Source organism: Dromaius novaehollandiae, chromosome 15 (genome assembly GCF_036370855.1).
Source record: "Dromaius novaehollandiae isolate bDroNov1 chromosome 15, bDroNov1.hap1, whole genome shotgun sequence".
NCBI classification, from domain to species: Eukaryota; Metazoa; Chordata; class Aves; order Casuariiformes; family Dromaiidae; genus Dromaius; species Dromaius novaehollandiae.
In genome coordinates this window covers 12184037-12205417 of record NC_088112.1, presented here as the reverse complement: position 1 = coordinate 12205417, position 21381 = coordinate 12184037, and the positions used below count along the sequence as shown (strand labels likewise).

The following is a 21381-nucleotide window of genomic DNA, read 5'->3' as shown; positions in this document are numbered from 1 at the left end:
GCCGAGACTCGTGTGTTTTAGAGGCAGATGAGCTTTCTCTAAAAAGCCCACGTCTATGCAAAACAGCAATAAAATAGAGAGGAGCAGAGGCCAGGTATGGCCTAGCTATCAGTGAACCTGCCCCCAGTAACTGCGGTCTCCGAGGGACCACACCATTAAGCTCTGGGCACTATGGACCATGCAGAGACACCTGCTCTGACCAGAGATCCAACACTGCCTGCCCACCACTGCAGCCAAGAACAGCCAAGACCCTGGTAGGCAACAGAGCGATGCATCCGATTTTCCAAGTCACCTTGTTACCGGCACATTATTTAACTTGCTGCAGCCTTACGCCACATTACAGGGCTGTGTTTATCCCAGACGCAGCAGAGAGCGTGATGCTGGGAACTGGGAATCCTGAGCGCTGCCTATAGGCCTATGCCGTAAGAGGATAAATCCCAGCTTAGCTCCACCCTGTACGTGGGCCAGAACTCTGGGTACTGCCCTTTCCATCCCAAAGCCCCAGAGTGGCCAACCTGCCTCACACCAGGCTCCCTGTAAGGAAGCAACCCCCCACGCATAAACTCCCTTCCTTGGATCAGCTACAGAGCCCAGCTCTCACCTTGATCTGAGAGTACTCCGGCTCAAACTGCTCTGTCCACAGGTCCTGCTCATAGTAGTACAGCCCATCATTGATCACCTTGGCCAGCTCTGAGCTCATTTTAGCCCTGGATGTGTGGTTGCCAGTCCGGTCCCCCCCAGGGTGCCGGCGCAGGTAAGGAGGCGTCTGTGTCACAATGAGGATCTTGTTTACGTCCCGATCATCAATCTCATAATCCGAATCCTCATCCGACCAGTCGGTGAATGTGTTCTTGCGGCCATCCATCTGCTCCATCTCCTCATCAAAGAGGAAGTCCAACTCCTCAGGTTCATCTTGGTCCTTTTGCTTCTGCTGCTGTGGTGTCTTCAACTCCTCTGGTTTCTATAACCACAGGGACAAAGGTGATGTGGGGTAAAGACCAGATAACAGAACAGGCCCAGCACTTGGAGACCCTGCTATTGCATCTTGTTTCTTTACCCCAACCAGAAATTGCCCATTTGAGGAGAACACTTTATTTGCATTTCAGCCACTGGAGAGCGACTATAAAGGGAGTTCAGATGGGGACAGGAGAGACTAGTAAATCACTCCCATGACTGACAGATTTTGTCCGGTTTGCTCCTCAGTTATGGTTAAAGTCACAAAGACAATTGGCAGAACCCCACCCCAACAGCTCCTACATCACTCCATACCTTGGGCTTGGCTGGGGAGGGCCGAGGCCTCTTTTTCACTTCAATCCATGTCTCTGAATCCAAGTCAGGCAGGCTTGCGGACAGGCCCTTGGGCATTGTCTTCAGGTTACTGACCTCCTCTGTTTTGGTGGGGACCGGGCTGGCAGGACGTGGGGAGCCAGGAGCAGATTCTAGAGACAGCAAGAGCCACAAAGTCGTTTACAAGCCTCAGAGCTGGCGCTTAGCCCTGCATGCAGCCTGGGCTTGGAGGGAGGGAGCAAGCCCTGGGGACTGTGTGTGTAAAACACAAGTGAGAGGAAAGCATCTACCCCTGCTAGCAAGTTATTTTGGCAGCGCAGCATAACTCATGGGACACGCTGGCATCCAGCACCCTAGGCGGGAGCATCCCTTGCTATCAGCAGGCTACCTCAGAGTGCTGAAAAAAAAAATCTCTGTTTAAGGCTGGGATGCTGGTTTTGACCACAGAGCTCTGCAGGTGCCTGTTTCCCAGAAGCATAAAGAGCCCTGAAGCAGGTGGTTAATCTGCTGCTCTTAAGGAAACCTTCCCAAGACAGCCCGGAGGCAGTAGGGACAGATCTCCCCTGCCAACACTAACTCTTACAATGGCACCAGGCAGCTCCTCTACGTGGCCTCTCAAGCACAGCCCTGGGCTCCTGCCAGCCCCCGTAGGATGGGGGGATAAGGACAGGGGGCAACCCTTAAAGAATAGCAGAGCCTTCCCCAGCACTTGGTTGACAGCTCCCTACCTGCTGCCCCATTTGTGCCCTGCATCTCCTCACACCCATTTGGGCAAGGTTGGGTCTATGAGTGTCCTCTGCTTTGCCCAAGGGTGGGAGGGTGTTTCCAGGAACAGCTGAGAGACTTTCAGCAGGACTGACCCTCCCTGAATCCCTTCAGCCCCCAACTGTGTACCACCCCACCTCCTCCTAGACCTATAACGCCAAAGCCATACACTTGATTCTTTCATGTTTCTCCATACATAGAGGCAGTGATCTGAGGGTCTGAAGCCTCTTCCACATACTGGACAGACTCATGCCATCTCCCACCACACTGCAGAAATCAAATGGCAGAGGCTTGCCTTGAGGGCATGCTTGCCTCGAGGGCATGCTTGCCTCTCAGGAGTCTCAGTCCTTCTGCGGTACCAACACCACATTCCACACTTCCCAGGACACTCACCTGTCTCCTTCTGGAAGCTCTGCCTGGGCACAAACTCAGGGCAGTTGATGAACTGGGAGAAGTCTGTCTGTGTGTAGTCTGCCATAGGAGGGCCAGGCAGAGCCCATTTTTCTGGCTGCTCTTTTCTCCTGATCTTCTGGTCCACAATTTCCACTACCTTGCTGTCCTTCAGAGCCTGGAACCAAGTGACACTGGGTTAGTTTAGGGCCCTGCCTTGGCATGCTGAGTGGCTCAGCCCCAGCCCTAGCCCTTCCTCTCCAAGTGGTCCAAGGGGTGCAGGGAATAGGGCAAAGGACAAAGAGAAGCATCACCTGCATCTCACCCATGACCCAGCTAGAAATGGCGATGGTGTCCAATGATGAAGGATGGTGAGAAGCAGAACGAGAAGGAAAAGTTCAGCTTCCCTTGCCCTCACCTTGATGATGAGACTGATGTCGGTAGTCAGCGCCTGCACCCGGTGGAAGCTGGCGATCAAGGTGATGGGAAGGAAGCCATCTGAGTCCATCTTGCGACGCAGAAAGAAGTCCCGCTCCAAGTTGTCCACACTGAAGTAATACTCTCTGCATAGACAACGTGCCAGTGAGAGGTGGCTCCTGCCACATTCCTCAGGGAACCCTGGGGAAATAATCCCTGCCCTTTTCTGCAGTGAGCTATTCTGCTGCTGCAAGGTTGGACAGATAAAGCTGGGGAGCCTGGGCATGAGGATGCAGCAAGCCAATGCCGCAAGCAGCGTGGTACAGAGTAAACATGCCTCAGCTCTAGCCCTACCCAAGGGAATAGCTACGCAGCCTCCAGGGAGGGTGTAAGTAAACATGCCACCAACAAACATCTCCAAACAATGTTCAGACAAAGAGAGGCAGTGCTTACATTTGCCGCTTGATGTAGTCCTTGAGCAGTTCCTGGTCCACACTGTACAGCTCAGTGCTGCTGATGTTGTCGAAGTAATAAGTGATGTTGCTAGCATACTTCTGAGTGCGGGAGCCATCCGAGCCCTCAAATTTCCGGTACCCATACTGATAGTCAAAGTGTGCTGCAAGACACCAACAAGGGAACCTTTCAGTCAGCCCAAAGTGCCTGGGATCTGTTAGACAGGCTGTGCTACCAGATGGGGCCAGACTACTGCACAAATAGCTCCCCACTGTCCCAGGAGCCCCCTGACTGCACAGAGTGGGACATCCCTGCTCCATCCCTCACTCCACTGCTCTCAGCCTTCCCCGGAGAACGGATCCCAACACCTGGGCAAAGAGACACCATTAACGTTCTTATCCAGGAGCAACAGGGTAGCCTAGACAATGCACCAAGGCTCTGCATTGAAGCCACATCAGATTCAGCACAGACACAGTCTTGACAAATGCCAGTGTGGATGCTCTTCCCCATCCAAGCAAAGACTCCTGCCTCGCTCTCAATGTTATGTTAAGCCCAAGCAGACTATCATCATATTTTAACTCCTGCACACAGGGGTGCTGAAAGCGACAGAAAACAGGCAGAAGAGCTCAGCCTGAGAAGAGAAAGAACATTTACCTTTATTCAAGTAGTAATAAAAATAATTTTCTTTTATTAAAATCAGCTCAGCTGAATGCCACCTCCAGAGCAGCACAGGGGTCCTCACAAGGGAATCCAAATCAAGAGTTCTCCTTGACCAGGGAACAACAGCTCATGCTTCTCAGCTGGGATGACCTGCCACAATATTTCTGCGTATCCCTACTGCTCTCTGCCCTCCCCATGCAGTTCTTCAGGGCCCCGGGTCACACACACACACACACACACACACACACACACTCCCTAGAGCCTTGCACTCTTCAGTATGTTCCCTGCTCCCTCTCTCTGCTGTCACAAGGCCACACATACAGCGAGCACCTCCTCTGCCACGGCCTCGGCCCCTGCCGCGGCCCCGGCCTCGGCCCCGGAAGGCTCCTCGCACAGCTCCTCCCTCGCTCTTCACGCTGGAGGTTTCATCATGGTCTTGCCAGCTGCGTTCATGCTTATTATCTGGGTGCCAGCCTGCGGGAGATGGGGAGAAGAGGCGGGAGGGATGTTAAGAGTTGAAGACACCTCCCTAGGGCAAGCCCTGCTGCCCTCAGAGCTCTTCAAATGAACAAAGCATCCACACTGCCCCATACTGTGCCTGGCAGAGGCAGCCAGCCTCTGCAATGGAGCAATGGGGGTTGGTCTCCCCTAAGGCCAGGGAGCCATGGCTTCAGCAGTGCTGCCTCATGGCAAGTGGAGGCAGAGCAGGGTTGCAGCCCCAGCACCCACCTTTCAGCTCACTGCGGTTGTTGGAAGGGTGTCTGTGCTGCTCATTTTGCCGGTTGTTCCGAGAGGCTGTTTTGTCCCTGGGCACCTCCGACTTCATGTCTATCTGCAAAGGGACCCACTTGTGTTTGTTGCCTGCAAAAGGAGAGGATTTGGGTGTGACGCAGGTTTAGAGAGTGTCTGCTTCCTTGCCCCTCAGCCCCTTCTCTCCACACCCCACACCCCCCCCAGTGGAGAAAGCACCAGGGCCTTTTGCACTGACTCTTTCCTTGGATGTCCCTCAGGGCCCCACTGCCTCCCAAACCATTTGGGAGGCACCATGAGGATGCAGAAAGGATCTGACTGGGGCTCTCAGGCATAGAGGAACAGCACGCAAACCCCATTGTTGACTCATGGCACTTGTTCCTCCTCTCCTCCTTTCTGCCCACAAGACTCAGGCCAGACCAAGCCCATGGCTGACGCAACCTGCAGTCAGAGGGCTTTTCTGTGCCACCAGAGAGCACATACGAGAAGGCAGACCGCCCCTGCCACAGCTCCTCAGACAAGGACACACAGACAGCCCTACCTGGGCCCTGATCTACCTGCTCCCCTGCCTCTGCTTGTTGCAGGGCACAAATGAACACGGCAATCTCTGCTAAGGCTGCCCTAGAGGGAAGACCCTCACGTCTCCCTCACAAAGCCCACAGTGTCTGCCTGAACAATTCCAGTCACCTAAGCGACACCTTGCTCTGCTGCAGCCTGCAAACACCTTTCCACCATGACTGTCCCAGGACTGGGAGCATGTCCTGCAGCAAGGCCTGTGGGGATAGTGGCCAGTGCTTCCACCCAGCCTTGGGTAACAGAGGGGGAGACAGGCATCCAGCTGCTGCTGAGCTGAGGGGACTGTCCCTGCAGAAAGCCTGCCACAGCCTGCCTTACCTTTCTTCTTTTGGGCTGACTTCTGGTTGTCATCATCACCATTCTTCTCCTCCCCAGACTCATCCGATTTAGTTTTCAGACTCTCCTTGCCATCGCTCCCATCTCCTTTCTCCTGTTCTTTCATGTCTTTCTTGATGGGCAGTTTACGGATGGACGGTGCTTTGTGCGGCTGCTGGGGACGTACGAGTACAAGAAGAAACATGAGGGTTGTGGGAAACTGAAGACCTGAAGGCAGAGCCCAGCAATCCTGGTGGGAGTAGGAACAGGAGGGCTTTGCCCTAGGCTGGAAACATCCCTGACCTATGCCTCTCAGAGCTGTCCTGTTCCTGGGAAGGCTTTATATTTGACCAGGGCAAGGTGTTCTACAGAAACACCTGGAGCTATCTCCAGGAGATGCTGGGAAGCACTTGAGTTGGGACACAAGTTCTGGGCACAGAAGTTACTGAGAGGGACTGCCAAGGAGGCCTGGTGTTCCTGGATGGAGGCTTCAGGGGACCAGACTGCCAAGATGGCAAGAGCATGAGTGACCCTCATGCCCTGACAGACAGCAGGGAGCTGGCGAAGCAGTGTCCAAATATAGAAAGGTTTCAACAACGCCCACGTCTCTATCAGGAATGAAAGGCCGTGCCTTGTGGGCATACAAGCCCTTTCTCACACGTGCTTTCAGTTTCTTTAGTGGAAGTCTCAGCATTTACCGAGATCCCTTCTTGCAATGACCAGCCCTGAGGAGAGCCAGCCCAGAAGCTACCATACCTGCTTCACCAGGCCCAGGGTTTAGAGCAGGCTCCATGCTCCCAGAATAGCACCACTGAGGGAGGGAGCCCGATATGCAGGGCAGCCCTAAAAGGAAATCCCAGCATGCTATTCCTGGCTGCCTCTACACTGACACTCAGCACCCCAAATGGTCTGGCTCAGCCAGAACTACCAGGGCTGCAACAGGACAGGGAGGCCTGCAAGGGCCTTGTCCCATTCAGCAGAGTGAGAACTCCTTCGAAAGGCCCAGGGTCTCCTACCTCATAGCAACAGAGCACGCAGAGGTGCCTACCAACAACATGGCTTCCCCAAGCATGTTACCAAGGGGCAAAATACTGAGGTTCAGCCAGAAACAGCTGTTGAGGATCTTATGCTCTCACCTGGACACTCTTGTGCGCTATTTCTCCAGGTGTTGGCCAATTTGTGGCATCACCGAAGTCACCAACCTTGTTTCCAAAGAGAAAGGTTTTGTTAGCGCACAAATTGTGGGTGCCATTCCCTGAGTTGGCAGCCAAAAGCCCTCCCAGCCACACTGTCACTGCCATCACCCACTCGTGTCCCACAGCTGGCTATCCCCAGGATGTCTGGGGACAACATGCAAACTATTGCGATGAGTATATACAGAGCCACCCCTCCCCAGCCAAATAGGGCCCCCAATTTAATCCCAAGTATCTGCAGATCTGTTTATATCTATCAGGGATTGTAATGAGGTTGCCAACAGTCTCCCAACTCCCACCAAGCTCTCTGCCCCAGCAGGAGTACATGGCATCAAGCTGCTCAGGGTAATTCACCTTCGGGTGATGCAACACCACTCAAGTTTTAAAGCAGAGTGCCTTTGGGGTTAAGATACACCATGGGAAAAGCTCTGGTCTCCAGCCATCACATGCAAGGCTCTGCCCTTCTCTCAGGGTGGCCAGCAGGCACAAGCCCACTGCAGTCCAGGCTGCCTTTCTGCTCACACACTCATATGCTCAGCTCCCACATTCAATCGTTTTGCTGCTCACAACAAAACTACAGCCTAAGGAATAGCAAATAGGAGTCTTGGCTTCTTCATCTCCCTTGTGCTTGCATGGACCAGTTGCACCTTTCCCACATGACCAATCTCTGATTTTATCCCCACACTTTACGCTTTGTGAACAAGGCGTCTGGAGTGAATTCCTGCATCATCCCCGTAGCTTGCAATGGGAGAGGTTGTAAATTCAGACCCCCGAGACCTCATCATAGTTCCTGTCCCTTGGACAGGCAAAGCACAGCAGAACTTCCAGCATCCTTAACCAACCTGAAGCAACCACATCCCATTAAAGAAGTTGCCTCCACCTAGTGGCAAGTTACAGTCAGGCTTGTTTTCACTTAAGTGCCTAACTGCAACCAAATGTTGGTGACCATAGAGCATGGGGACCATGTAGTAAAATTGTTTCGTGTGTGGGTGCAGTGGGGGGGAGGGGGAGGGGCGGAAACAAGTATCTGATGGTCACTAGAGCAGCCTTGCTCCAGACAACCCAGTGCTACATGTGGGACCACCAGACATTTCTGCTAAAGAAGTGACCTGGCCACTACCACCATTCCATCTCCTCCAGTTTTCAGGGGAGACATTTGCTACTGGGAACAGTACAGAGAGCAGCATAAAGAAATGACCCAAACAGCTGCCTGGATATGCAATTAATCACAGCTGGGCATTGAGTTTAAGATGATCTGGGCAGAGAAATTCCCCCTTGTCCTTGAGGAATTCTCATTTCTAAGCTAATTTGGAGTCACCGAGTCCCTCACGACAGCATGTCTCTACATCCAGGTGTCACACTCCTCTCTCCAGAAGGCAGGCTTCCTGGGAAAACTACCTCCAGTGCAGAGCCATGCTTGTCACAGACAGGAGTGTCTTCTGTCCCCAGGGTTATTTTCTTGAGATGGAATGGGTAAAGTAGTTATGTGAAGTTTCAGATGAGTCTTTGCTGGCTGCTGGGAGCCAACACTAATAGCCAACGTTTTCAATTATTCCTAGGGCACCTGTGCCCCAACTGCATGCAACGTCCTCAGAAACTACTGTTCCTCCATCAGACACTGACCCATGGGAACAGATTGCCCTGGTTCTTCTGCAGAAAGAGCAGCTTGGTTTGAAACTAATTACTGTGGCTGTTGGTGTCCCAGTAAAGAATACAAATGGACTAGACTGGATAGAATGGGGACCTACAGATAGATTCCTCCACCACACCACAACCCTGTCTACACTGTAAAGCAGGGCAGCAGCCAAACCCACAACCATGGGCTACAGTGTCCTTGGGAGAAGCTTTCCATGTCCAGCACTGCACTCTGAATGTCTCCCTGCGAGAAGAAAGGTGAACATGCCTCCCCTAGCACAGGCAGGCAGAGAACAGGTCCACACAGAATGCAAGAATGCTAGAAAGCTGAAGAGGGGATGGAGAATCAGGATATTTTCCTCCATGCTCTTGCAAACAGCCAGGCCAGCATGTGAGCCCCTCCGCAACCAGGCTTGCAAAAGAAGTGGTCTGCTCACCAGACCCTCAAGATGCTCACTCTGTGCTGACAGCTGCACCAGAAGCTGGAGGCCAGCAAGGGGGAAGGCAGGCCCACACTTACCTTGCTTCCTTTCCGCTGTCTCGGGTTGGCAGCCCTCACCACTTTAGCAGGAGTTGTATGTTCTGGAAGGGAAAAACAAAACCACTAAAACAGAGCTGAGGGCTGTGGAAGTGTTAGCTCTGGTGGGAGGCAGATGGAAAGCAAGCCACAAGCAGCATTTCCCACCCTTCGGCAAAGGGAGGGCTAAGAAGAAAAGGGGAACAGAAAACAGAGCCAGCTTCTGACCTAGGTTGCAGAAGGGCCCATCAAGATCAAGTGGAGGTGTGTGGAAAACAGAGCCCCCTCCACAGAGCTGACTGCTGCAGAAGGGGGTGAAGCTACACGTCTAAGCCTACTGCATGCCCCTTCACATCCCTGTCACTGACAGGGGCTGTCTGCACCAAACTCTTCGCATTTACTGCATTCAGAGGACTCCTGATTAATCCAGGCAGTTGGTTTCCCCCAGAAAGGGAGGCCCTTAACCCTGTCCCTCCGCACAAAGACACTCCCTTGCTTAGCTCAGCCCTCTCCACTTGGCCTTGCCTGCCAAGGAGGAGGGGTGGCAAAGAGTTCGGCTTGCTCTGCAAAGCTCCACACAGAACTTGATCTGCTGTAAGCACAGCAAAACAAACATGCCCTTGAACAGCCAAGCGTATCACGATGTTAATGGGCCTGGCCTTCCCCATGGGGCAGAGGGCTCTGAAGGAGGGACACGCACCCACACTACCAAGCCTGCAGCGCACAGACGCTGCTTGTCTCGTGCCTCGCTTTGATCTCCAGTGCATCCCAGCACAGGGCAGCAAGTTCATGAAAGGGAACATACAGATGTAGCCAAATCTAGGAAGTGCACAAATGCCTCTGCAGCCAGCAGTATTTAGATACTTAACTGCCTCCAGGATATTGTGACATATCAGAGTCCAGGTGCTCATGCTCTAAGCCCTGCCTGGGAAAAGGGCTGTCAAAACTGACCCTTGCCAAAACAGTAGGAATCAGTGTCTCAGCAAAGCAACATCAGGCTGCAGCACTGAACCCAAGAGGGCTGGAAGGAGTTTTAGAGCAGCCCCTGTAGCTCTTCATGGGAGTTTTGTTCCAGGGCTGCAACTTGACTGGGACCTCAGAGATGGCCTTAGATCCTGGGCTGACCACAGACTTCCCAGACCACATGGAGCAGTCAAAGCCCTCAGCCACACCATGACTTGTCTTTGCTCCTGCTCATACAGCACCTAGCACAAAGAGGTCTGACAGGAAGAAAAACAAATTCAATTCGTTTTCTCCCTCCCAGTTATGGCTGCAAGGTCCCTGAAGCAGGAGCAGGCTCATGCTGGCCACATGTAACATCCAGAGTAGCACACTGCTACCTAACACAAAACAACTATGTAAGGACAATGATGGGGGAGGAAGGATTTTTAGCCTCAAATAGGAATTAAATCCTTGCTCCCAGCTACCCATGGGGTTTCCCCACACACCCATCTAAGAAAAGAGACCTCACTCATCTCTATGCTCTTCCAGAGCACATCCTGCATGAGGAAAAAGTCTCTGCACCATGCCACCGGTCAGCAGCACCAAAAATGCACGGGGACAGGGGTCCAAAGCAGGCAAGGGCAGCTTGACGGCATGTCCCTCCCTCCTGCAGTGGGGTTACTGTGCCTGAGCTCAGCCCTGCCTCCAGTTTTGCATCTTCCTGTTAGGGGACATCAGCTTTAATCTGTGAACTCCCCGTCGACTCTGCACACATCCAGTTTTGTCGGCACCTCCATGACCTCTCCCACTCACAAAAGGCCTTTTAGAGGTGGTAGCAGGTACCACGAGGTACCTGAGGCAAGAAGGAGGCACTCAGCTGCTCTAACATCCAGCTGGGATGGGGGTTTGAAATTGCGTCAGATCTTTTAAGAACAAACTGGTTTAGCTCTTACAGCAATTTTTCAAAAGCAGGTTAGGTCACAGAGGGGACTGCAGACAAATTGTCCGGGGATCACATAACATCATTAAGAAATGCTCCTGAATTATTTGTCTCAATGCTGTTTCCTTCTAATTTCAAAGGCTCCACGAAGTTTGGAGCAAGCTTCCCCATATGCAGATGGGGTTTGTTGATATGTTTTTAAGCAGCACATACCAAAATTATTTTGAAACTGAGCGTGATGGGAAACCATGTGTTCACACACGTCCTGGGCACACACAACTCTCTGAACTGACCAAGGCTAAGATAACGCTGGTGTAACACCGCTGTCCAGCAAGGACCATGCATTAGGGTCACCTCCCTAACAGCAAAGCACGGTACAAGGCAGCCACTGCTAACAGCAATTCTGCACAGGGAGGGCCAGACATGGCCCTGCGGGAGAGCCCATGCTACATGCCGCGCACATGGCACCAGTTGTGCCAGAGTCCAGCCTGGGGCCAGCCCGCTGGAGGCCTGGCAGAAGCGAGCATTGCTGCACAACGCCAGGAGCCCCTGCAGCACCAACTCTACCAGCTCTGTTTAAAACAAAAGCACTCTAGGTTTGGGTGGGGGGTGATGATGGGAAGGAGGTGAGAGAAAGGCCCCAAGCAATTGCAGAGGCTATCTGGGGTCACCCAGGGAACCACCCTGAATAGCCTACCTAGCTCCATTCAAAGCTGGCTTTGATCTCCTGCATAAGACAGTTTGACTTTGCCTAGATGATTAAAACTGGTCCCTTTTCTAGCCTTGAAACTTATGATTCATCCTGCTGGCCCAGCCCTGCTCAGAGCTGGAAACTTTGAAATGTCAATAAGGCAGAATGGAGCCATGTGCATTTCCTCTACCCAGTTCCCTTTCATAAGGCTCCCATGTGGGGATTTCACCCCAGGGATAGCCCAAGCTCTTAGCCGGGTCCCCAGATCCTCCCCATTTTCCCCAGTGCCTCCCCAGCCTGCCTGCACTGCCCCCCCCTCCACCAAACAGTGGCAATCCCACGTGTCCCTCAGTTATTCCACGTGCACCTCATTGAGAATTCTGGCTCCATGGCAGAAAGCTTGCCACAAGGCTTTTAAACTTCCCTACTAGCGTAGGAAGAATGAACGCTTTCAAAACAGTCCCTAAAATCCTCCACTCAACACCCACAGATGTCACCAACTAAATATAGCTTCAAAAGGCACCAAGTGCTACAGCACAAACCCGCAGCCAGCCCCTTTTCCACAGGTACGGGAGCACCTGCCTGCTTTGACAGCAACGACCGGCATATTTGGCACAGCTTAAAAAAATAACTGAACTCACTCCACAGCGTGATTAAGCAATACAGCACACATTCTCCAGCTGGAGGAGAGCAGGGCTCCCTTTCCCACTGCAAACACCCCACCTGGACATCTGCCCAGGGTTCACAGGAACAGCATCCTGCCCTCTCCTCTCCAGCAGCTTCAGTTCAGGAGCCTCACAACCACATCGTCAGTTAACAGTATGCTTTTGCGCATCCTTGGGGACAGGTCAAAAAGAGGCCCCCTACACTCTCTAACAAAGGAGGACGCCAATGCAGAGGCACAAGCGGAGTGTAGGTGCCAGGACTCCATCATCTTTGCGGGGGAGGGAGGAGATTATTTAAAACAAGTTCTGCTAGTTTTCTTATCTGCAAGATAGGAACAGGGATCCCTTATCTAGCTGAGGTGCTGAGAGGACTAATTAGCATTTGCAGAGCACTGTAGAAGACAAAACATGCTAAGCAAAGCACTGCAGCAGGCATTGCAGCCTGACAGGGAGACTGACTCAGGGAGCGCAGCCAGGCCAGCGACGCGGAGATGGCTGCAGGCTGCTCTTGCCAGCACAGATGGAGTCCAGATCCAAAAGCCATGGTCGAGACTGCTCAGACTCGGGCAGGAGACTGAGGGGATGTGATCACGCTAGCAGCCACACAGACACCACTGACACCCTGAACATCTGCAGAGCCACGGCGAGCAGAAGCTTTGCTCTGTGCCTTCCACAGCAAGCCAGCCTAACCAAGGGCCTCAGCTCTAACCAAAGAACTGTTCCACACTCCAGCTCCTTTTTATCAAACTAAAAATGGCTTTTCATGATCCCTTACACGCAAAGACTCCAGCACACACAAGAAAAAAAAAGGAAAGGAAAAAAAAAGAAAAAGCAGGCTCACTCAGGTACCCAGGCTTCAGAAGAAAACCTCGTACAAGGCCTGCCCACAGGAAAGCAATACATCTCATAGCACACAACTGAAAAGACCTCCTGCCAAACCGCACTGAAAGAAAACCCTTTCTCACTGTATACTTGATAAATGGGGAGTAATGGGGTGTTACACATTCAGGCACAGCAGTCCAGGACAAGCAGTGCTAGTGAGGGATACTAGATCCTGCCCTGGTTGATAACTGAGCACTTAAAAACTGCTGACAGATATCTCAGAAGTCACAACACCCTGGGTGTTTTGAAAGTGGGGGGGGAAAAAAACGCATGGAGGAAAAGAGGCTAAAAAAGCCAAGCAAAAGACATCTCCTTTTCGGTGCTTGGCATCACATAAAAGACAGGGAAGACACCTCTGCAACTCTCTGGGGCCACACCGTCTCCATCCAGCGCAGTAGCACTGTTGGAAAGGAGGCGAAAGCCAGTGCAGCAAGGATGAGGAGAAGCTGGACCCCACCCAAGCCGGGCCCTGCAGGCATCGATAGGCAGCCTTCGAGGCCAGGCTGGGGTGGGGTGCACCATATTCCCAGGGCAGGTCATCTCAGATAGATGCCTCAACACACCGGGCTCCTTGCTGAGCAAGGCACATGCAACTGGGCAGAGAGGGAACCAGGTACAATCAACAGCTCTGCTGAATATCTGACAAAAGCAGCCAGAGAAATCTCGGAGACAAGACAACTGCTCTCCCTCTACTTCCCAGGGCTTGCTGCAGCTGCTGACTTCTACTTTTTGATGCAAACATTAGCAGGAGGCTGATCAAGGAGGTTTGTGTCCTGACATTTCAAAAATCTGCTTTTGCACTTATTTAGTTGCACTAAGTAATATTTAGTTGCACTAGCACTGCCTGGAAACCTGAACAAAGACTGGAGCCCTGTTGTGCAAGGGGATGTACAAAGCAGGTACGGAGGGAGCCTATGTTTTAGCTGTGCAAGACCGGCAAGTGGATAGAGCCCAGAGGAGGAGGAAGTGGGTTGTCTGAGGTCACAGAGCAGACCCTAGCAGAGCCAGGAATAGAAAGCAGGTCTCCAGTTTGGATCCAGAATGCTATCTGTGGCCTTCTGCCTATCCTCAGCTCAGCCGTACGGGCCTCAGCAGCGATTCCACCAGAACAAATTCCCTCCTCTACCCCTTCAGCTGTGCCAGCAACTATCCATGGAACCAAGTTGGGAATCAGATCATTTCCTTGTACACTCCCCAAGCCAAGACAAGGTTATTTTTTTTAACAACTGAGGAAAATGATGCATGGGTGAGAGCACTGGAGTCTTGATGCTGGTACTGCTGTCAAACCCCTCCTATCACCAAGTCACAGCTGATGTGTTCTCTGGCTTTTGACAGATGCTCCCTGGAGCACCTGGCGAGCACCAGAAAGGACAAAGCTATGAAAACACCTCGCATTTTTCCTTACAGATTGTAACTGGCTGCAGTAAAGCAGCCCTCTTCACAGGCTTCAGAGAAGGAAGTTCATGGACACATCTAGGTTAGCAAACACCTTTTAACTGGAAGCAGGAGAATAGTCATTGCACAAGGAGCAGACAGCCAGGGCAACAGCTCTGCAACTAAACATGCACTGACAATGCACTCTGAGAGGGACACGAGCTGCAGGACCATTGCATTCAGAGCATTGCATTCAGCCTAGGAGACGTATTTACTACCCAACCTGGGCAAATCAGAAACAACATCGGTCAACGTGGTTCTCTCATTTCTACTGCAGCTTGTAATGGATTTTTAAAGATGGTACACGAAGAGGTGAAAGAAATCTGCAAGGCTGGGGACAGACCTGGTATTGCAGCAGGAATATCTGCATCTCTAGCAAGCAAACTGTAGTGCTTACTCCTGCCATACTACCTGGGTGCAGTATAGACAAGGGCTTACACTATCAAAGCACCAACTGGGACAGCCCCTCAAAGGGCAGTCAGTGATTATAACACAAAGCCCAAAAGGAACGCAGTCTTCCAGGGCTCTCGCAATCCCAGATCTCAGCATGTGCTCCATCCCTGACACTGCACACCCTTCCTTCCCCCAAGTCAACAGAAAGGAACATGCCTGCCTCTAAGCTGCTCTAAGTTCACAGCATGGCATCTAGGCAAAACTGCTGACGAAGGTGGTTTTGAAGCCAGAAGCCCGGACTTTGCACTGGAGAGACTGAGGCAGGGGCACATGCTCTGCGCTGCGGATCCTCCTGGGGGGTGGAAGGGAAGAACTGGAATCCCCAGATTCCCCAGAGCTCTCCAAAGGGGCCCAAGGGCACAGAGCAGGAGAGCCAGTCCATATGCCTAGCAGTCTAACAGGATCTACTTAACCACACCTCCGCAGGGACAAGAGTCTCTGAAATACCCTCTCCCCTTCTGTGGGACATTCCTGGTGAGTGCTAGTCGACTACTGCAGACCATACCTGGTATTACGGGATACCTGCCTTGGCAAAGCTTCTTCGAGGTCTCCAGGTTGATGGAGAACAAGTATAGCTTTAGCAAGGTTAAGCCAAGATCTAAAGAGGCTGAGGGTCTGCACAACTTGCAAATGAGAGGAGAACTGTGCTCCAGAAAAAACTAACGTGGCAAGGAAAAGGCACGTGCACTGACCTCCTGAGAAATACAAGGAACATGGGGGTGTGACAACTTCTGAGAGGAGTAAGGACAGAAACCATTAGACAACTTACACCTAAGATGACTGCTACCTGCTCCTGCAGTATTTATGCACACGCTCATTCTCCAGGCAAGGAAAAATAAGCCCAGGGATTAGCTGTTTTCCCTGGAAGTAGCTAGCTCTTTCCAGAGGAGGGCAAGAGAGTCCCTCCTGGGGTATCGCACACAGAATACACTAGGTGGAACAGCACTGACCCAGCACAGCAATTCCCATAAGAAACAGGGAGCCAGCAGATGACAAGCCAGTGCCAAGCCCACAGAGTACCTGCTGCAGCTGTGATTACAAGCACATCCCACTGCTGGCCCCAAAGGAGACCTAGGGAGCCAATCTAGAATAGCTACACATGGGTTAACTAACACATGTTCTCGGCTTGCCAATGTGGGAAACCCAGTGCGTGAACCCAAGTCCCTGGCCTTCCTCCATGTCTCAAACTCTTTCCCAGGGTGGCCTGATATGCTCAGCAGCAGGGATAAAGGCTGTTTTGAGGGATCTCCCATGGCACCCATACCAGCCCATGCAGATGCACCAGAGACTTGCAGTCAGAGCCTGGCTGAACCCAGATGTGGGAGGACACAGCTGGTGAGCTCTGTGAGCCACATCAATACCATGTTTTTTCCAGAGACACTTGCAGGATCAGTCTTGCAGGCCAGATGAGGCCTACAAGGTGACAACAGCCTTCCCCCTCCCACCAGCAGCCTGTTTGCTATGGAAGCTGCTGAAGGTTTGTTTTCTTGTTGAGAGTCTGCCCCATTGAGGAGCCCCCTAGTCACAAGAAGGGAGTCTTGAGGGACAGGCAAACACCTTCTGCCCACCTCCAGTGATTGCTGCACCCATTTCTTCATCAGTGAGATGGCAAGTGGTAGGGAATACACCCTTAGCATGAAAGGGCTGAGAAGCACAGGCAGATGAGGACACTCAGCACAGCGGGGCAGAGGAAACCTGGGTCTCGCTGGAGAATGTTTTGGAAGGAAGTCTCTGTGCAGAGAAAGCTGGAGATGCACCCAGAGACCAGCTTCCACCTCCTCCTGCCTCCCAATGACCTGTTCCCAGCACTGGTATTGGCCACGTGTCAGAGCTCATACCTCACCGACATGAGAAACACTTGCCTCCAGAGCTCCCCACAACTACGTGCACAAGCGGAAAAGTTTTATAAAGATTTAGAAAGATTTATACCACTGATTGGCTTTGCATGCTCACATTTTACTGAAGGTGTCATAAGGTACATAAAACCTGCAAGGTCCAGGCAAACTGGGCACACAGACTGCATCTTGTCCAGATGCCAGTCCAACATTTTCCTGCTCTACCTCCCACCAAATCACTGCCATTGGTAGAAGAGTGGTGGTAGTGGGAGGGGTGTGGAAATTGATGGAGCATCAGGATGGGGGTCTCCAACAGTTTTAGATCAGATGCTACCCCATGGAAATCTGTCACGAATCAGGTGCGTGTCCCCTGTGGGGACTCCCACCTGCTCCTGGGACTGCAGATGCACTTGCGGTCAGCAGCCTGTGCCATCATTTGCAGCATGTGCTCTTGTGACTCTCAGCTGGCACCACAGCATGTGGACCTGTCCACAGAGGTAAGAGGGATAGTTTCAGCACCTCTGCAATTTTAGCAGCTTCTTGCCTGTGTAAGAGAAGCTGCTGAGGAATGGGCAAGGTCAGGACCGAGCAAGGGCCCTGATCCTTAAGCTGCAGAGCTGAGCAGGATCTGGGCTTGCAAAGCATGTGGGAAGCCTGTTCAGCAGGAGCAAGACAAGTTGCAGGCACCATAGCTCAAAGCTTTCCAAGCAATTTTCTGCAACTCTTCAGCAGACAGCTCCACCTTACAAGCCCTACTGTAACAGCAAAGGAAGCAAGGAGCTGCCTACACTTCCCTGCAATGTAAGCTCTGCAACTGCTGCAAAGATCACTAGCTAAAAATAACTTCAAAAAGGACATTTGACAGCTCTGCAGAGAGCATGAGAACACTCCTACCTGGGTGTCCTAAAGCAAGCTCTGAGAGCTCAGGAGTCCATGTGCCCCAGGAAAATGCGAGGAGGACAGGACTGAGAGTACAGCAAGGTTCAAGGCAGTATGATGGGGGCAGCAGCGTGATGGATCAGGGTCACGGGCTGGCAGTGTGGGCACCTGAGTTTTATTCCTAGCTCTGGAAGCCCTCAAAATCCCTCAGCTGATACTTCTATGCAGTGTACAAGGAGGATTCCACAGCCAATTTGCAAGGAGGGAAAGAAAAAGGAGCTCAATACATTAGCAGAGTCTTTCTCTGCCAACAGCATCCTAAAGGCAGTAAAGATCTGCAGAGACCTTCAGAACAAGCAGGGGCACCAGATGTAAAGAAGCTCTTGTCACAGGGAGGCTACAAACAGTATTACTTTTTAAATGCAAGCAACTGTAGACCTGTTATGCAGAACAGTACAGTCAGAATGCACATACACTTTGTAATAAAAAACCCGGCCTTACATTCTGGCTGGACAGCCAGACATCCTCCCAGCTGAACACTCTGGTCACCTGCAGGGTCCAATTCCAGTTTGTTTCTGGGGCAGATGAAGGGAGGAATGGTCTAGATTTCCTAAAGACGCATAAACATCTCCCTGCAGCCTTCCAATTTAAGACAAAAATCCTTCAACTTGTGGACAAGCTATAACCTGGAAGGACTGAGTTAAGAAATGCTAATGGGCATTTCTAACAGGAACAGCATCAGTAAGGGTACTGCAGATTCCTTATGGCACAGATGACTACTACTTAAAAGGCAGCAAATTAACCATTTTAAGAGCAAGTGATCTCTCTCCACCACCTTTCCAAGTGATGTGCTTCCCCGAGGAGGATTTCTAGGAAACGTGCGTCACAAAAGATGCATGCTCATGCCTTGCACCAATCCTCCAAACGCCAGGGTCATACAAAATGGGACAACACAGGAACTACCCCCTACACACACCCCGTAATGAAAACTCGCTTCTCTCCCTTGTTCTCTCTCAAACTAAAGGGTCTTTCCTGGGAAAGCTAGTGGTTCCCAGACTTCAAGAGGCATCCCACTGGGGACACAGTCAAGGTCATCCAGCTGATCAGAGACTTTAAAAAGACTGTGTCAAAACCAGCGAGCTGTGCTGTGTCTCAGGCCCCTGCGGTTAGCGAGCCACCTTGTTCTCTCTGGGAAGGGAAAAAGGAACCTATCCTGCCACACCGCTTCAGCCCCTGAGGGAGAGAGACCTTCAGAACCAGTGTCTGACCCAGCTTTTCTGGTGCAGACAAGTCCCTGGCCAGCAGATCATTCAGGCAGCAATTCCTCTGTCATCACAGGAGAGAAATGCCAGCGCACTCTGATGCCTCCAAGGATACCAGCATACTCGCTGGCAGATTAAACGGTTAATGGAGAGGGCTGGAAAAGCCGACAGCACTTGCAGCTCCTGGAGAGCCACGCTCCCAGGCGAATGCCATGTTAGTCCCACAACCTGTGGACGTCTGTCATGAGCCAGGCCCTGAGAAAAGACTAGAGTTGATTCAGCTGCCAGTCAGGGTGACAAGGCACAGCAAGGACACCTCGGTACTGGGGGAAAGAAGGACTCCACAGGAAAACACTCCCGCCTGGAGCTCTGAAAACACCAGCTCGCTCTCTTCGCACATTCTGCTCTCAGCACCGAGGCAAGACTGCAGGAGCCCAGAGAGAATTAGGCCACACAGGCAAGCCAAGTCAAGTCATAGAGGAGTTTGAGGGTCAGGCTCTCCTCCAAGCTGATGGCTTGGAGACCAGCTGATAGTTCATGACCTAAAAATTAGTGGCAGGGGAGAGGGAGGGGAAGACATTAGCAGGAACTACAGGACAACAAGGACAGACACAACACATGGAAGGATATGCAACTCTTCATAAAACACAGAAAAAACCCCCCAACCCACTCACCTTTGGGGGCTACTGATTTGCAAATTAAAAGAAGGGGGCTGTCCTAACAGGACTGGCCTCCATCTCCAGGACAGACCCAGAGTAGTTTCCTCCACTCCTGCTTACCTCTGCAGCACTGCTCTGCCTGTTCTGCCAGGCTCTAATGAAAAGCTAGTTAACAGTTAATTATTACCCATTCAGACACACGATCCCCTACTCTGACTGACTGCTGGCCAGGAGGGATAAGACAGTCACATGACACAAAAATCCCAGCCTTATGAAAGCACAGGCAACTATATTTAGTTTGAAAAATGATGACCTAGTGAGACCGCCCCCTCCCAGTTCAAGCAGCTGATCTGCCATCTCCGGAGAGCTTACCTCCACGCCACACGTGAAGCCCATCAGCCAGAGCCAAGTTACAACACTAAGACCCGGAGACCTGGCACACAGGTGATGCAAGCCTGGGTGCATGCGTCTGTGTGTATGCGCACACATGCAGGTGATCTGAGAGGGGCCAAGCCAGAATGCAGTCCAGGCTGGGGAGACTCTCCCTCCCGATCTCTGGTGTTGTGCAGCAGGTCACCTTGTCAGCAGCGAAAGCTGATAAGCACCAAGAGCAACAAAGAGGGCCTAGCCCAAGGTCCTGGACCTTATCTTGAAAGTGGGAGGCAAGCTGGGAGCCTGACCACTGGGACCAGCAGAGTGGTGGCATTCAGCAGAAACACACTGGCAGCATCTCTGCACACCCAGTGCTGGCAAAGAGGTGCCAGACTCTGCTGCTGAATCTCTGCTCAGAGACCTGCACTGCAGGAGGATAGCGTTGCTCAGACTCAGTGCTCTGTGACAGGAGTTTGCTTCACTTGGATCAACCCATTGCCCTCTCTGCAAGATAGTTTGGTGAACAAGACAGTTCACCAAGTAGAGGGAGCGAAGGCAACTGTGCTAAGGTCATGCATGTATTGTCACTGGGGAGAGAAGACCCAGAAGAAAGGTGTGCAGCAATAAAAGCCCAGTCCTGAAAAAGAATCATTTGCTCCTTGCTCCCACCATAGTGGAAGAGCATCAAAGAAAAAGCCTCAGGACCAGACATCATTAATCTCTTGTCATCAGTAGAAGGGATATTCTCTGCCTGCGTCTCGCTGCAGCCGATGAGACAGCACAGCCGGCGGTGCCCACAGCACGAGTGAGAAGAGGTTATTGTGTCGCTGCCGAGCCAAAGGCTCTGCACAGATGCAATCCCTTTAATGGCCGTCAGCCTCTTCTGCAGCTGCAACTGGGGACTTGGAAGCTGACAAAACCCTTCCTCAGAAGCATCTGGTATGTCTCACTGTAAATATTTAACAACGAACAGACAGGAATTGAGAACGCCAGCCACACAGCCAAGTGCCTGCCACAAGAACCTTCAATTCTGCACATTCACACTTTCCAGAAGGGGACTGTACAGGTCAGGTGCCCATCACAGGCAGCAGCAGAAGAGGTGAGCGGGTCCTACAAGGAACAAAGGTGCAAACTCTACACAAAATATGCCCCTGGAAAAACCTGTCATTTTAAAGAAGAGAGATCCAGAGAGCAGGTTTCTAGAAAGGAGATTGTGAGGTAATCCATATAACATCTCTCTCAATTCCTCCCTGCTATGCTTTCTCTACCTGACTTTGTCTGCCACTTCAGAGTGATTTCTGCAGAGCCAGCCGAGTCCCTTGTGCAGCGGCCACTTGCGAAGCAACCACCAGACCTCACGCTCAAGCCTGCACCAATTCAGCTGCAAGTATTTCCCTGATCCCATTTAA

At 51.9% G+C, this 21381-nt stretch overlaps 1 protein-coding gene across 5 annotated transcripts in view; it reads right to left on the bottom strand.

Annotated features, from left to right (window-relative positions):
- The window catches only part of LARP1 (La ribonucleoprotein 1, translational regulator), a 54676-nt gene that overhangs the window by 11256 nt on the left and 22039 nt on the right, over positions 1–21381 (bottom strand). For 2 of the 5 annotated variants that reach the window (XM_064520907.1, XM_064520910.1), the window contains 10 exons: positions 8962–9023; positions 6750–6815; positions 5617–5785; positions 4702–4833; positions 4294–4446; positions 3313–3475; positions 2861–3005; positions 2446–2620; positions 1270–1439; positions 602–961 (listed from right to left, as the gene is read on the bottom strand). In XM_064520907.1, coding sequence (XP_064376977.1) covers positions 602–961; positions 1270–1439; positions 2446–2620; positions 2861–3005; positions 3313–3475; positions 4294–4446; positions 4702–4833; positions 5617–5785; positions 6750–6815; positions 8962–9023 — 1595 coding nt within the window. Of the gene's footprint in view, positions 1–601; positions 962–1269; positions 1440–2445; positions 2621–2860; positions 3006–3312; positions 3476–4293; positions 4447–4701; positions 4834–5616; positions 5789–6749; positions 6816–8961; positions 9024–21381 lie in introns of all 5 variants that reach the window. The other 3 variants (XM_064520906.1, XM_064520909.1, XM_064520908.1) reach the window with 2 other exon arrangements.